At 36.2% G+C, this 14,415-nt stretch overlaps 1 protein-coding gene across 1 annotated transcript in view; it reads right to left on the bottom strand.

The window, feature by feature from the left end:
• Window positions 1-14,415, bottom strand: part of LOC114652732 (titin-like) — a 69,522-nt gene that overhangs the window by 17,437 nt on the left and 37,670 nt on the right. The window contains exons 8-9 of the mRNA XM_051928529.1: window positions 14,149-14,292; window positions 7,526-7,856 (exon numbers count right to left, since the gene is read on the bottom strand). Of these exons, the coding sequence (XP_051784489.1) occupies window positions 7,526-7,856; window positions 14,149-14,292 (475 nt within the window). The remainder of the gene's footprint in view (window positions 1-7,525; window positions 7,857-14,148; window positions 14,293-14,415) is intronic.

Genomic DNA, 14,415 nt, shown 5'->3' with positions numbered 1-14,415 from the left:
AGGCCACAATCCCTTATTGTGGAAGAAAAAAATACAACACAGGCTTGGTTGGGGTATTTCATTCTAAAAAGTTACGATTCAGAGTATTAATTATGCATTGTTAGAGCTACTGTACTTCAGTTTCCTAGGGGAGCTGTGAAGCTCAAATGGCTGCTGCATACAATTTTGTCCAGTTCTGATTATGTACATGCTCAAAGCCAAAATCATTTTATTTTACACAGTATATCCATTTAATTTAGGTGTTCTCCATATTTGAAATCTGTATCCATAGTCTGCTGAAAAGACATATGGTACACATATTAGTTTCACTAGCTAATGACATTTCAGCTTTAAAGAAATAATGCACATTTCCATGGATTAGTAAAAGCCATCCAGAATTATTATTTTCAGTTAACAGATTAAAAAAAATCAACCCCTATTACATATTTCTACAGGAAAGAATGTGATTTTGATTTCACAGTGATACTTTATGCTGAAAAAAATACAAGTGGGAGTGATACGGATATTGTGATTATCATGTTTAAATATCATTATCAGATTTCTCTGAAGAATACAATGTACGTTGTATTAAGATATTGTAGTTTCTTACTTTCTGGATGGACATGCACCCTCATTCTTTTTATTAGTATTTGTCATTTTCAAGAGCACTATTACTGCATTTGTTACAGTATCTTACTGCTATCCATTACTTTTGCAATGGCATTTTAACAGGATCTTATAATCAATGCAAATATTATAATGCAATAGTCTTATTGCAAATAATCATTTTGACATGGAAAACAAAAAATGAAAAAAATGTCTCTATAACAAAATGTCCTGTTACTAAATAAATTAAGTTTACTCTTGTTTATTCATTAAATGTTAGTTGACTTACTGAATTTATAATTAAAATATATTTTAGTGTATAAATAGATTTTGGAAATATGATCACAACATTGTTTTTCATAAAATTATGTAAATTACTTATGCAACTAAGATAAATTGCTCATACGTCTTCCAATTACATTTCCCCCAAAGTAGCCTGCAACCTCCTAGTCTTCTTCAATATACTAATATACCAACTTATAGAGCAAAGCCTTTGAGTGCTCTGCAAATATTTATACATGAAAATGAGGTAACTGACCAAAGATAGAGTAGATGCTCCTTCTGTTGTAATGCCTGCACTTACATAACCTGCACTAACAGCAGGGCACCCTGCATTCTTCATTTCCCTAGGCAGACTTAAAAGATGGTTCAGCTTCATCTTACTAGAACAAAATTGTGAACAATGTTTCATGTTTATACCTATCACCCATACAAAGAATTTTATATCACCTGTGGCACTTAATGCAATATTTTCAATATGTATTATTGAAGGCTTAAATACAAGTTAATGTTGTTGAAATAACAACAGATTGTTTTGCTACGTTTATGCTGTCTTCTGGTTCTCACACTTTTCCACCACCTACTGGTTCACACTGGCTGAAGAAGCTGGTAATGCAGTCACACAACCCACAAGCAAGCTTAGCCCCTCTAAAAACAATGAGAAGATCCTTCAGAAAATAGAGGAAAAAAACATATACATCCCCTTATTGGGGATAAGAATCAAGTTTAGGAGCAAATATCACAGAAATAAACATGTAGACATAAGCAAACAAGAAAACATTAAGCAAAATGATGTTAACAAGCAGTCTTTACTCTGTACATTTGCTTTTCTGCAAAGCAAAGTCCCATCCTCTCTGTTTCATGGATAGTTGGTAATTCTAGTGTCTAATGATATAATATCATTATGATGTATTAATCTTCCTCTCTTTTTATTAGATTAGATTAGATAAACTTTATTAATCCCATAGGTAAATTCAGATATGTATTGAACAGATAATTTTGGTAAAAGGTTTCTTTTTCTTGCTTGCTTTCTCTTTTTCTCCCTCCATCCATCCACAATTTCTATGGATTAATTATAAAATCGTTAGGGTTTTTTAATTTTAGGAAAATAATAAATGAGTTTCTTAAAGGAAAATTATAACTGAAGCATCTTTTCAAGAAGAACCAGAGCATCACAGACATGGAAACTAGGGTGTTTAAATATAACAGACATATACCAAAAGTCAAGAAAATTTTGGATTATGTTAGAAAAGAAAAAAAAAGAAAAAAAAAAGACACAAAACCTCAGCTGAGCAGCCTTCATCAAAGCCTAATGAGATGACTGTAGAAGATACAGTTGCTACACTTTACATGTGTATAGTATTATTAGTGACAAAAGTAAACTCTTACTGGCATGTGCTAATTAACAAATATCATGTCACCACTCTCTGGTGCCAAGGTTAGTGAGTATTGCTTTAAAACTTCTACCTTCCTCATCTTAAAATCTCAGAACACAATTAACAATACTGTCTACCATTAGGAGAAATATTAACTTTCATTCAAATACTAAGCTAAGCACAATGCTGTATTTATCAGTAAGTCTGATTAATAATTCTTCAGTGTGTCTGCTATTATAAGGCACATAAAGTGCAGCACTCTCTTTCAGAATGACTAACATTTTAAGCGTAACTAATTTTCTCCCCCTTCCATCCATGTCAGTAGAAAACGGTAAAAAAGATGATCTGTATCATGACATGTTGCCTATGGTGACTTAACTCTTTTTTTTTCCATTTGAGTCTCACATCTAATGAATGCTACATAGCCAAAGCATTGTGTTCATAATCTTCTCTTCTATTTCTTCAGCGTGGGAACAACCTTTACCTATTTCTTTCTTTGGTAGATGCATGCTGATGCAACCCTTCATCAGCTCCATCAAATAGCAGATTTGCATTATTAACATTACCACAATAAGCCTCTTTAACTTGAAGGGGGATGGGGCCGAAGATGGGTATTTGTTGTGTGCAAAACCGCGGCCACAGGACTCCTTTCAAGATACTCACATAAATCTGTAAATAAAAGTTCCTTGTTTACAGTAAATGCAAAATGAGAAAATGAGTTGTCTCTTAGTTTGCTGTTGTTTTGGAACTGAAAAGTACTACACTACCATACCTACTAGCTATCACAGTTACTAGATAGATAGATAAAATTTTATTTGTCCACTGGGGGAAAAGGTAGACAAACAAACAAACAAACAAACAAACAAATAAATAAATACACACACACACAAAAACACCAGAATGACTATAAAGAATCACAGTCACGATGAGGCATCATGCAGATGTATTACTGTTTATATAAAGGAGCCCCAGTAGCATTTCTTGACGCACTTATGATGAATAATTTGTTGGCTGAAAGTCCTTAGCACATTTATATACACGAGGGATGTTGAAAAAGTTTCTGCATTTTTTATATTTTCATTGGAAACAGTGAAGGTGGGAGGAGTAGTAATTGGGCATTAAAAAGTTGGTACGACGCTGGGAAAATTGCATTGCAATAGAAAGTGACTGGAGAAAAGTGATGTAGTTTGTTTTTGAAATTCTTAATAAATAGAGTTTAAAAAAAGTGCAGAAACTTTTTGAATGTCCCTCGTATATATAAATATCTGGTCTTTGGTTATGGTTTAAAATAAGAGCTTAAAGTAGCAGGTGTACAATGGATGGTTTCTTGAGCTATCATAAGTTAGGGTACAGTAAAGTAAAACATGATTCAGTGCATTTTAATCTTTAAATGAAAGCATTTAGTTTATTCAATAGTTAATGATTATTGCTATGCCAGAAGAAAATTACATCACTTGCAGATATGTAAAAAAGGTGAACAGTGTTGACTGGGTTTATGACCGTTTTGTTTAAAAATGAAGAATGTGCTTTATTCATATCATTCACTGTAGCTTGCTTCAAAAGAAATTATTTTCTGTTGCTTAATAAAAATGCAATTCTGAATGATAGATTAGCATACAAGAGTGCAACAAAACACATATTTCACAACATACCAAAGACTTCCACTTGCATTCCCAGATGTGACACTGTAGCTGTGACTGTGAACACCCAGCAGCAAAAATATTGAAAATTGCCAAGTTTTGAACAGTGGCTGATTTAAAGAGGCAATACAAAATTGAGTTTACGACTAAAATGCAGTGTACTGAATGAAACGTTGAGCTATTTTTGGAAAGATACAATACTAGCTCTTTAATTAAAAATGCTTTAATTTGGGGCAAAGTACAGTGGCATGTAGTGCACCGGCCTCAGTGCATTTGGACTATGAATCAATGTTGAAAGTTTTGGCTCTTAAGGCAGTAAAATGTGTGCAAACTTCTCTAAACTTTTTCTCTAAATTGTTTGAAATTATTTGAATTTTCTATATAGTGTTATTTATTTTGTAGCTAGTCCTATTCTCTTTTGAATCATAACCAGATTGAGTAAGTACATAGAGAAAGGATGTCTTATCGTGGGGTGTAAGCTAAATTAGCATTACTTCTAACTGCTACATGGGCCGGAGGATATGGCAACTTTTCATTGTTGATGTTTACCAGCAGAATGACTCCACTAAGAGCACAATTACATTTTCATCGGACAGATTATTAACTAGAACCATTTGGACAAGAACAGACCATTCAGCCTATCAAACTCGCCAATCCTGTTCAGCTAATTCTTCCAAAATAACACAAGTCGAGACGTGAGGGTCCCTAACATCCTCCTCTCTCCCAAGCTATTTAGCAATTTATTCCATGTGTCTAAGTTTCCTTGCATTAAGAAACATTTTATAACATTTCTGTAAAATTTGCCCTTAACAATTACTCAGCCTTATTTTTGTTGAAGAATTTATTCTATACTGAAAAGGTATAACTTCTTCGATTACAGCTCATATGTGTTAGGGCTGGAATCAGTCAGGTCTTTTTGAGGTATGGAGACCAAAACTGTACACAGTACTCCAGAGGAGTCCTCACTAGTTTGTTATATACTGTAGCTTAAGCTTCCCACCTTATCTTGTTCACCACAATTTGTGCTATATAATTACAATCCTATTACCCTTCTTATATCACTTCTGTACACTGTCTTCAAGTAACTGTGTCCTAAAATCTAACTGAAGAAGCCTTACATTCAATTTCTGTTTTGTTTCAATGGCTACTCCCTCCCTTTTTAGGTTCTACCTGTCATTCTTAATTAACGTGTACCCATCATGATATATTCATTACCATCTCTCTTATTTAGACAGGTTTCTGTTATTCCTGTTATACTGTATATGTGCAGCTGCAAATAAATCCAACTCACGTATTTTATTCCTAATACTAATAGCATTAAATCAAGCAATATTAATGTATTACTTTCTATACGTCTGCTTTTTAAAAGTGGTCTAGAACTTTCTTGTATATGTGTATTTATACTCCTGCCTGTTCCTTTATGTGAAATTCTAAACCTGGTCTTTCCTAAGTTCTCTGCCCCATTATTCCCTAGTTTAAACAATCCTCAACTAACCTGCTCATAAGCCTCCCCAATACATCAGTGCAACGTCTGTTTAAAAGATGCCATCTGTTCCAAAAGGTTCCCAATGTTCCATAAACCTATGCCCCTCTATCCTACACCAAGATTTGAGCCATGACTTAAGCCTTCAATTTCCATAGGCTTATTTAGACTTGCACATGGCATAGACAGAACTTCAGAGAAAACCACCTTGTCAGTTTTGTGTCTCAGCTCAGCACAACTCTTTAATTAGGGTTTGCAATAGTGATAGCCTGCCCTTATTTATGTAATTTGTTCAGACATGGAAAATGACAAATGCATTCACCATCACTGCAGTCGAGAGCTTGTTCACCCTTCCAGGAAGGTCTCCAACCTGTGAGCCCAGAATGCAACACACCATATAAACCTCTCTGTCTCTGGAACAAACGTTCATCTAAACATCCCTAATGAATCAATTTCCCATGATTATTACTTCTCTTTTTCTGGGGACTGGTTTTGAGATTATCCATTGGAACTCTTCAGCCTAATTTATCACATCAAAATCTGGGATTAATGCCTCTGTAGAGCAGCACCTACTGCTTGGTGCATACATCCGACCATAACTCACTTGTTTCTACCTCTCTGATCTGGAGTCTCTTCCTACAGCTCTTTGGGGGTATACACTATGTCCCTAAAGGCCACCTGGGCAAAGACCTGCTAAATGTTTACAACAACACAGGCTAGCCACCTCCTCCAAAGGTTCAGTGGCTCTGAGCTTAAGGTGCTAAATCTGCTGGCATCTCATGATACTAGGAGTCAACCTCGTGAAATGCAGCTTCCAAAAAGCCCACCATCATACAAGACTTACATTGCAAAGAAATTTTGTGGCATCTAATACCTTTTAAATGAATTATAAATTAATTAAGAGTTTAACTGCAGCACCTCTTTAACATTTAGTAGCCTTCCCTAAACCATTGCAGTTACTCTTTGAGACGCTCTCACTACATGCTTTCTTCCCTCTGCTACCGAAGCACATTTAGTGGACAGCTGAATGTTTTCATCTCTTACTGGACTTTCCTTTAAACCTGTTTGTTTCAATAAAAAAATGTCTCTTCACGGCTTTCTTTTTTCTAAACTAATGCAACAATCAGTAGTATACTTGCTTAATTACCTTTTAAATGTGCTCTTTATCCTTGCATTCCTCTGAACACCAATTCTTCTCGGCTAGCACATAATGTACTTGAGTTAACTACTACTCTTTTACTTCCTTCCTTACTGGGAAACCCACTCACTTATTTACTATTAACAGATATAAAGTCAGCTAATTATTTACTCACTGTCCTACTACTAAGCAATGCTATGCCTCCGCCATTGACTTACCCTTGTTTTTTGCTGTGACTACTATTACCACTGCTGCTGCCATCACTTCACGTTGCGAAGGTGCACACACATCTTTCAATCACAATGTGCCCTTGCTCCATGGCAGTTAAAAGAAAAAAAACCACCATGGCTTGTAACAAGCTGTTACAAGTACTCCCCAAACCCTTAGTGGCAATTAAAAAGGCTGTTTAAAGATCAAATGGTGTATTTTAATCAAGTTCCTTGCACAAGGAACACACTGCACCAACCTCTCAGTACAATTCACTAGCAAAGATGATATCAGCATGCAGCACACGGTCTGTACTGTACATCAGCAAAGCTCCAATGTTTTAAGAGTGTTACATGGTAAAGTGGCAAATATTCAGCACCTTTACACTACTTTTTAAGATTCTTTCATTATCTTTAAAACAGCTTTTTACTATATGTGTCTTATCCCAGTATCTCTGTAGCTTGCATTTGATTGCACTATTGGTGAATGTAAATCCATCTTAAGACCAAGTATTGAACTATTCTGTACAGAACAGGTATGGTCAGAACAACAGAGTTAATGAGGCTGCTTAAAACTGTATAACCAAAAGCATGGCCAGTGTAAAAGGGGCATCTGTTTCTGTGGACATTTATAATATTGGATGAGTTTCAAGCTAGCACATGTTCACTCTGTTTATGTAAAGTAACTTAGGCAAAATTACATCTCCTTACAGAATGGGACCATTTGTTTCTAAGAGAGATTTGATCAATATTATTCAGGTATTTTTTGCCTTTAAAGAAAGGTGAATACAAATACATTTACACTTAAAGTAACTTACTTTGCCAAGATGTAAACTTAGGCATTTCATGTAATTCTTCTTTGGCTTCTTCAGAGCCTGGGGTCTCCTCATCCAATACGGATTCATTCGAATTGGTAGTACTCGCCTCATATTCCTCATCAGGTGTTGGCTCCTTATACTCAGGGGATGGAGGTTCTTTGGGTGCGGCACTCTCTTGTTCTTCTTCTGGTTTGTCTTCCTCTCCTCCTCCTTCAGGCAGAGCCTCTTCAAATATAGGAGTTCCTTCAGACAAAAGTTCATCGGCCAACTCCTCTGACAAGGACTCCTCATTTTCAAGGACTTCCTTCTGGAGATAATCTACATCCTCTACCTGAAACAAGCTCAGATAGTTGAATTATATTTAACACCACACTATGTGCAATTCTAATAGTAAGGCAATCAACAATAAGTAAAAAAAAAAAAAAAACAACCTTTTGTTTGTAAAGGATACATTTTCTGCTCTTATATAACCTTAAAAATACAGCTAAAAAAACATCAATCCCTTAGCATTTGGTCTAGGATTTGAGAAACAGGTGTGGGTGAGTCATTTTCTATGGCCACGTTAGTGCTAAGAAGACCTTACTATGTATTGACTTAAAAAGGAAATAAGGAAACACTAGCAATGGTTTAAGTGTCACTAAGCATTTTACTGTGGCCAAATGTTGCATACTTTCCCATTTAATGAGCAAAATTTTAACAAAGCCTGATACGGATGGGGGCAAATAAACCTATAATCCATTAGGATCCAGAAATGTATTAAGAACTGGTAAGAGGACCAAGAAATGTTCTTGAAATGAGACAAGATTGGGTAAACAAAGTTTCATTATTAACAATTTGGAATTATCAAAATAGGAGAATAGAAAAAAGAGGATACTAAGAAACAAATGATATTTTTCAAAATACAATACAATACAATTTATTTTTGAATAGCCCAAAATCACACAAGAAGTGCCGCAATGGGCTTGAATAAAAATAAACCTTTCAGCAGGCCCTGATAGTTACCCCGTAGAATTTTATAAGAAATTCTCCACTCAGCTAGCTCCCCTCTATATTGGCAACATTTACAGAAGCTAGAGACAACCAAATACTACCTCAAACATTTCGACAAGCATTAATCACCGTCTTTCCTAAACAAAATAAGGACTTGTTACAATGTGCATCATACAGACCAATTTCACTCCTGAATAATGATGTTAAGATACTCTCAAAAATTCTAGCTAGAAGGATAGAGAAAGTGCTGCCCTCGGTAATATAACAGAATCAAACTGGATTTATTAAAGGACGACATCTATCTTCCAATCTCCAACGCTTGTTTAATGTTATATATCCATCCATCCATTTTCCAACCCGCTGAATCCGAACACAGGGTCACGGGGGTCTGCTGGAGCCAATCCCAGCCAACACAGGGCACAAGGCAGGGAACCAATCCCGGGCAGGGTGCCAACCCACCTCAGGACACACACAAACACACCCACACACCAAGCACACACTAGGGCCAATTTAGAATCACCAATCCACTTAACCTGCATGTCTTTGGACTGTGGGAGGAAACCGGAGCGCCCGGAGGAAACCCACGCAGACACGGGGAGAACATGCAAACTCCACGCAGGGTGGACCCGGGAAGCGAACCCGGGTCTCCTAACTGCGAGGCAATGTTATATATTCACCAGCAAAATCAAACACCCCAGAGATATTACTATCATTAGGCGCAGAAAAAGCATTTGATATGATTGAATGGAACTACCTTTTCACTGCATTGGAGAAATTTGGGTTTGGCCCGAATATTTGTGCATGGATCAAACTACTGTATACCAATCCAGAAGCTTCAGTTTGTATTAATAACATTTGCTCAGACTACTTTAAGCTAGAACGTGGCACCAGACAAGGATGTCCCTTGTGGCCACTGCTGTTTGCAATCGCTATTGAACCACTGGCGGTTCACTGACGAAATTCTTATCAGATAAAGGGGATTGTCAGAGTAGGACTGGAACAGAAAATTTCTCTATATGCAGATGATATGGTTTTATATATATCAGACCCAGAAAACACTGTCCCTGCAGTTCTAACAGCACTAACAGAATTTCAAAAGATATCTGGTCTTAAAATTTATCTGAATAAAAGTATACTCTTTCCAGTGAATTCACAAGCATATATTAGATTGGACACCCTACCTTTTACCATAGAAGATCAGTTTAAATACCTAGGGGTAAATATCACAAGTAAACATAAAGCTCTTTATCAACAAAATTTTGCCGTCTGTATGGAAAAAATTAAGCAAGACCTAGATAGATGGTCAATCCTTCATCTCACTCTAGCCGGAAGAATTAACGTTGTTAAGATGAATATCCTTCCTAAACTTTTTTTATTTCAAAACATTCCAATATATATCAATAAATCGTTTTTTAAACAGTTAGATTCAACAATAACCTCGTTCATTTGGAACTCAAAACACCCACGTATCCGAAGAGCGACCCTACAAAGACCTCAGGCAGAAGGTGGCATGGCTTTACCTAATTTTCAGTTTTATTACTGGGCAGCAAACATACAAGCCATAAAAACCTGGACACAAATAAATGAACATACACAGGCTTGGTCCGCAATGGAAGTAAAATCCTGTAGTACTGTACTTCTTTATACTCCCTGCTCTGCTCTCCAATAAATGCAAGTTATCGCAAATATACTTATAACCCAATTGTGCTTTACTCACTTAGAATATGGAACCAAATTAGAAAGCATTTTAAGATGGAAAATCTTTTATCCGTGGCACCTCTGCAAGAGAACCACCTATTTCAACCCTCGCAAACATATCCAGTTTTTAATACCTGGAAAAAAGTTTTGGGATTAAAATGCTCAGAGATCTTTATATAGACAACATATTTACATCTTTTGAACAATTACGTTCAAAATTTAACCTCCCAGCTACACATTTCTTTCACTATCTTCAAATTATAAATTTTGTTAAACAGAAATTGCCCGATTTCCCCCATCTCACACCCTCCACAATGCTGGAAAAAATACTGCTTAATTTCAAGGAATTAAACACCATTTCCGCATTATATAAAATCCTATTAGAGTCCCAACCTTTCAAATATCCAAGAGGACATTGGGAAGAAGATCTCTTAATCAATATATCAGAAAAGGAGTGGAAGGTAGCAAAGCAGAGAATTCACTCGAGCTCCATATGAGCAAAGCATAGAATTATTCAACTAAAAATTATATATCGAGCTCATCTGTCTCGCTTAAAACTGTCCAAAATGTTTCCAGGGCAGGATCCAACCTGCGAATGCTGCAACCAAGCTCCTGCCTCACTGGGTCACATGTCCTGGGCCTGCACCAAATTAACATCATTTTGGACCAAAATTTTTAAGTGCCTTTCAGACAGCCTTGGGGTTACAATCCCTCCTAACCCACTAACAGCTGTGTTCGGTGTTCTTCCAGACGGACTTGAAGTGGAAAAGGACAAGCAAACGGTGATTGCATTCACTACACTTTTGGCACGCAGACGTATTTTGTTAAATTGGAAGAATCCCAATTCTCCTCTGATAAGTCAGTGGGAAACTGATGTTTTATATTATTTGAAATTGGAAAAAATCAAATTCTCAGTTAGAGGATCTGTACAAAATTTTTTCAAAATCTGGCAGGATCTGATCAATATTATTTTAGAATAAGAGAAATAACTATTACCGCATTTAATTCCCTTCTCCATCTCTTATTTACATATATTTTTTTTTCTCCCTTTCTTTTGCTTATTGTTGTCTTATTAAAAATCCCTAAGCTATTCTCCTTTAGCTAAGCTCTCCTCCTCAGTGGTGGGGTTTGATTTGTCTTCAATTTTGTTTGGTTATAAATTGATCTATTTGTATGGAATGATTACAATAAAAATTAATAAAAAAATAAAATAAACCTTTTGATCAAGAAATTTTATTTTTCTACAGATAAATACTGTTACACATGCGCGCCGTAGGCCCTACTTGCAGACTCAGTCAAGGTATATACTAACCCACCAAAACGATAGAGGGCTCTGCCGCTAACACTGTTATTTCTTTCTTTTCCCATAGTACGGAGAAGCCATAAAGTCCTAGGTGTCCTAGAAGGAGACGTCACTTTTGACCAGATCCACAAGTAAGACAGAGCTCCTCTAAAGAATAATTGTACCTTCTCACAATCCTCTTTTTGAATTTCCGCAGGAGGGATATACACCAACGCTATTGTCAGTTCATTTTCCTTATTTTGTGTATTTGGATGATTGAAGGGGACGAACCAGTTGGTGCCCTAAAATTTCTTGCTGCAGTGCTAAGCTGTCATTACCACACCCAGCCACAATTATCCATTATTATACTGTATGGTAATAGCATGGTAACTTTATCTGTATATGAAAAATATATTTTAATAACTGTCAATATGTTCTTCTTTTTAAGAGTTATACATTTCTTTACAATTTATACTACCTATACCTCATTCAAGTGTGCTATTTTATTCCATTCCCATATTTAGATGTAGGATTTGGAAAATCACTAATTGAGCATAAGATTCAGCAATTTTGCTGTCAAATTGTACAGAAGTAATTTCACAAAAATTAAAAAGTAATTGTTGGGAAATTAAATGAGTTTTAGATGGATGAAAGCCTGTTTTTTATATGTTCTGCTCACCAATGATATGTCTACTGTACTTCAACATATTTAAATAGTTCTCAGATTCTGTAATGATGACTGCACATTTTCTCATCATACACACAAAAACACAATGAAGCACATAGACTGGTAAATATTACACAGGTCAACGTTGAGTGACCCTAAAATCTAACCTGTAAATAATAACAAAATGCAAACATTTCAAAGGTTTGTGAATAAACCGACATCTCTCTATTATAAAAAAAAATCTTGGAAGGCTTGGAAGGTGACAATATGTGATTTTCTCGGAGACACTTTAACGTCCCGCGAGACAAGGCAGTGAGACAAAAGGACAGCTGCTGTACAGGCTTTTAAATGATCGACGTGCAGCGTGACAAGCAGAACACGCAGCTCGGCAACTTTGAGTGCGTTCAGCCCCCCATCTGCGAGCGACAGAGACGCGAAGTGGTGCGCACATGGCACGCCCCTTTGTCATAACCCCTTAGTTATGACAAAAATAAATAACTCTGTACAGTTCACAAAGAATTGATATCTTAGTTATATGAACTTTAGAGTATTTGGAAAAAAGTAACACAAGCAAAACTAATTGATAAAACTTTGGTACTTTTGTACTAAATGTGGCCAAATGTGAATATGCTCAATTGAAGCTATTTTAACACGTACCATTTGTTTTCATTAAACTTTCTTTTTTGAGAAGATCTGAACTGCAGTACTTCCCCAATGTTCGTGGTTCTTGACAAATGTGTTTTATTAAACTTCATAATATATCACTTAAAAATATTGCTTTTTATACAGTATTTAAATATTATGTTTTGTATTCTCTCCAGTCGCATGAAAAATCATTCACTCTTCACTGACGCACATTTCAGATGTTCTTTCCCTTGAATAAACACCACAGCCCAACAAAAAATGAAAAGTACTCTCAAGCTTCACAGATACACCTTTACTTCACAAGCAATGATAACATAGTTGTCAAATTTACATTGATCCTGGTGGGCTGCAGTGCCTGCAGGATTTCATTCTAGAACTTTCTTTACCACTGCGGTGGGTTGGCACCCTGCCAGGGATTGGTTCCTGCCTTGTGCCCTGTGTTGGCTGGGATTGGCTCCAGCAGACCCCCGTGACCCTGTGTTCGGATTCAGCGGGTTGGAAAATGGATGGATGGAACTTTCTTTACCAGTTACTGCTGCAAATGACTTATTTTTTCTTAATTTTAATTAACTTGCTTTTTAAGATTCAGAACCCTTCATTTTTCTAGAAGCCAGGCCATAAAAACATGTAAAGTGAGGCAACAGAAGGCCAGCCAATTTGCCCCTAATTACAACTTTATGCCCAGGAAAAAGCATGGGCACTGTACAGACATATGTCTTATTGCTTTAGATATAAATGAAATGCTGATTTCAGAAATAAAGACAATTAAAACGAGTTTTGGAAATATCTGGTTTGATGTAATGAGAGTACTAAGAAGCCATTGAATTGAAAAACCTGTTTTGTCAACCGCAGGAATTGGCTTCTAATTAAGAAACTGACTGAAGTGAAAATTTATTTTCACTTAACTTATTTTCATAACCCCATTAGCTGGTCATCCGTTGGCTCACTTTGCAACTCATTAAAGTTTTATTGTTTAGCTGCCAGTTAAGGGAAAAAGAAACAATGAAAAGCTTTGAATCTTAAAAAGCAATTTATTTAAAATTAAGATATAAAAAGAATATTACATTAACAGCTGTAATTTGTTGCTAATTAAGGGAATGGCTGGAAAGAAAATCTAAAGCCACTGTGGCCTTCAGGATCTGAGTTTGACACCTCTCCTTTATAATTAAAGGATGAAGGTAATTTTAGATCAAGTCTTAAAAAATTGAAAGGGCACAGTACAGAATTCACAGGTTAGACAATGTCCCCCTCCTAGTTTGAAAAGGAAAAGAAAAAAATTGTGTATTAAAATTGAGGTCTAGTATGATTAGACTATTAGAATAAAGTCAATGCTGACCATACCAATCCTCTCTGTCGGCCATGAAGCCTTCTGTTTTCTGCTTCGGCAGCTCTGCACCTCTTATTCTGTTCTTCTTGCAGTAGCTCACAGGCATTGAGCTTTTTCAGCATCACAGAGACTTCTCGTTTAGTCCTCTTTGCATCTCCCTACAAAGAGAGTTGCTAAATATGAAGTTCCAGATGGGAAATGAGTCCTCATTTTTCCAGGAGGTGCACACAAGGAATATTTTGGTTTCTTCTACATGTTGCATGGTTCCTGTGAGACTCCGT

This window comes from Erpetoichthys calabaricus, chromosome 5, assembly GCF_900747795.2.
Source record: "Erpetoichthys calabaricus chromosome 5, fErpCal1.3, whole genome shotgun sequence".
NCBI lineage: Eukaryota > Metazoa > Chordata > Cladistia > Polypteriformes > Polypteridae > Erpetoichthys > Erpetoichthys calabaricus.
The sequence above is the reverse complement of the archived record's forward strand: the minus strand, read 5'-3'. Positions and strand labels throughout refer to the sequence as shown.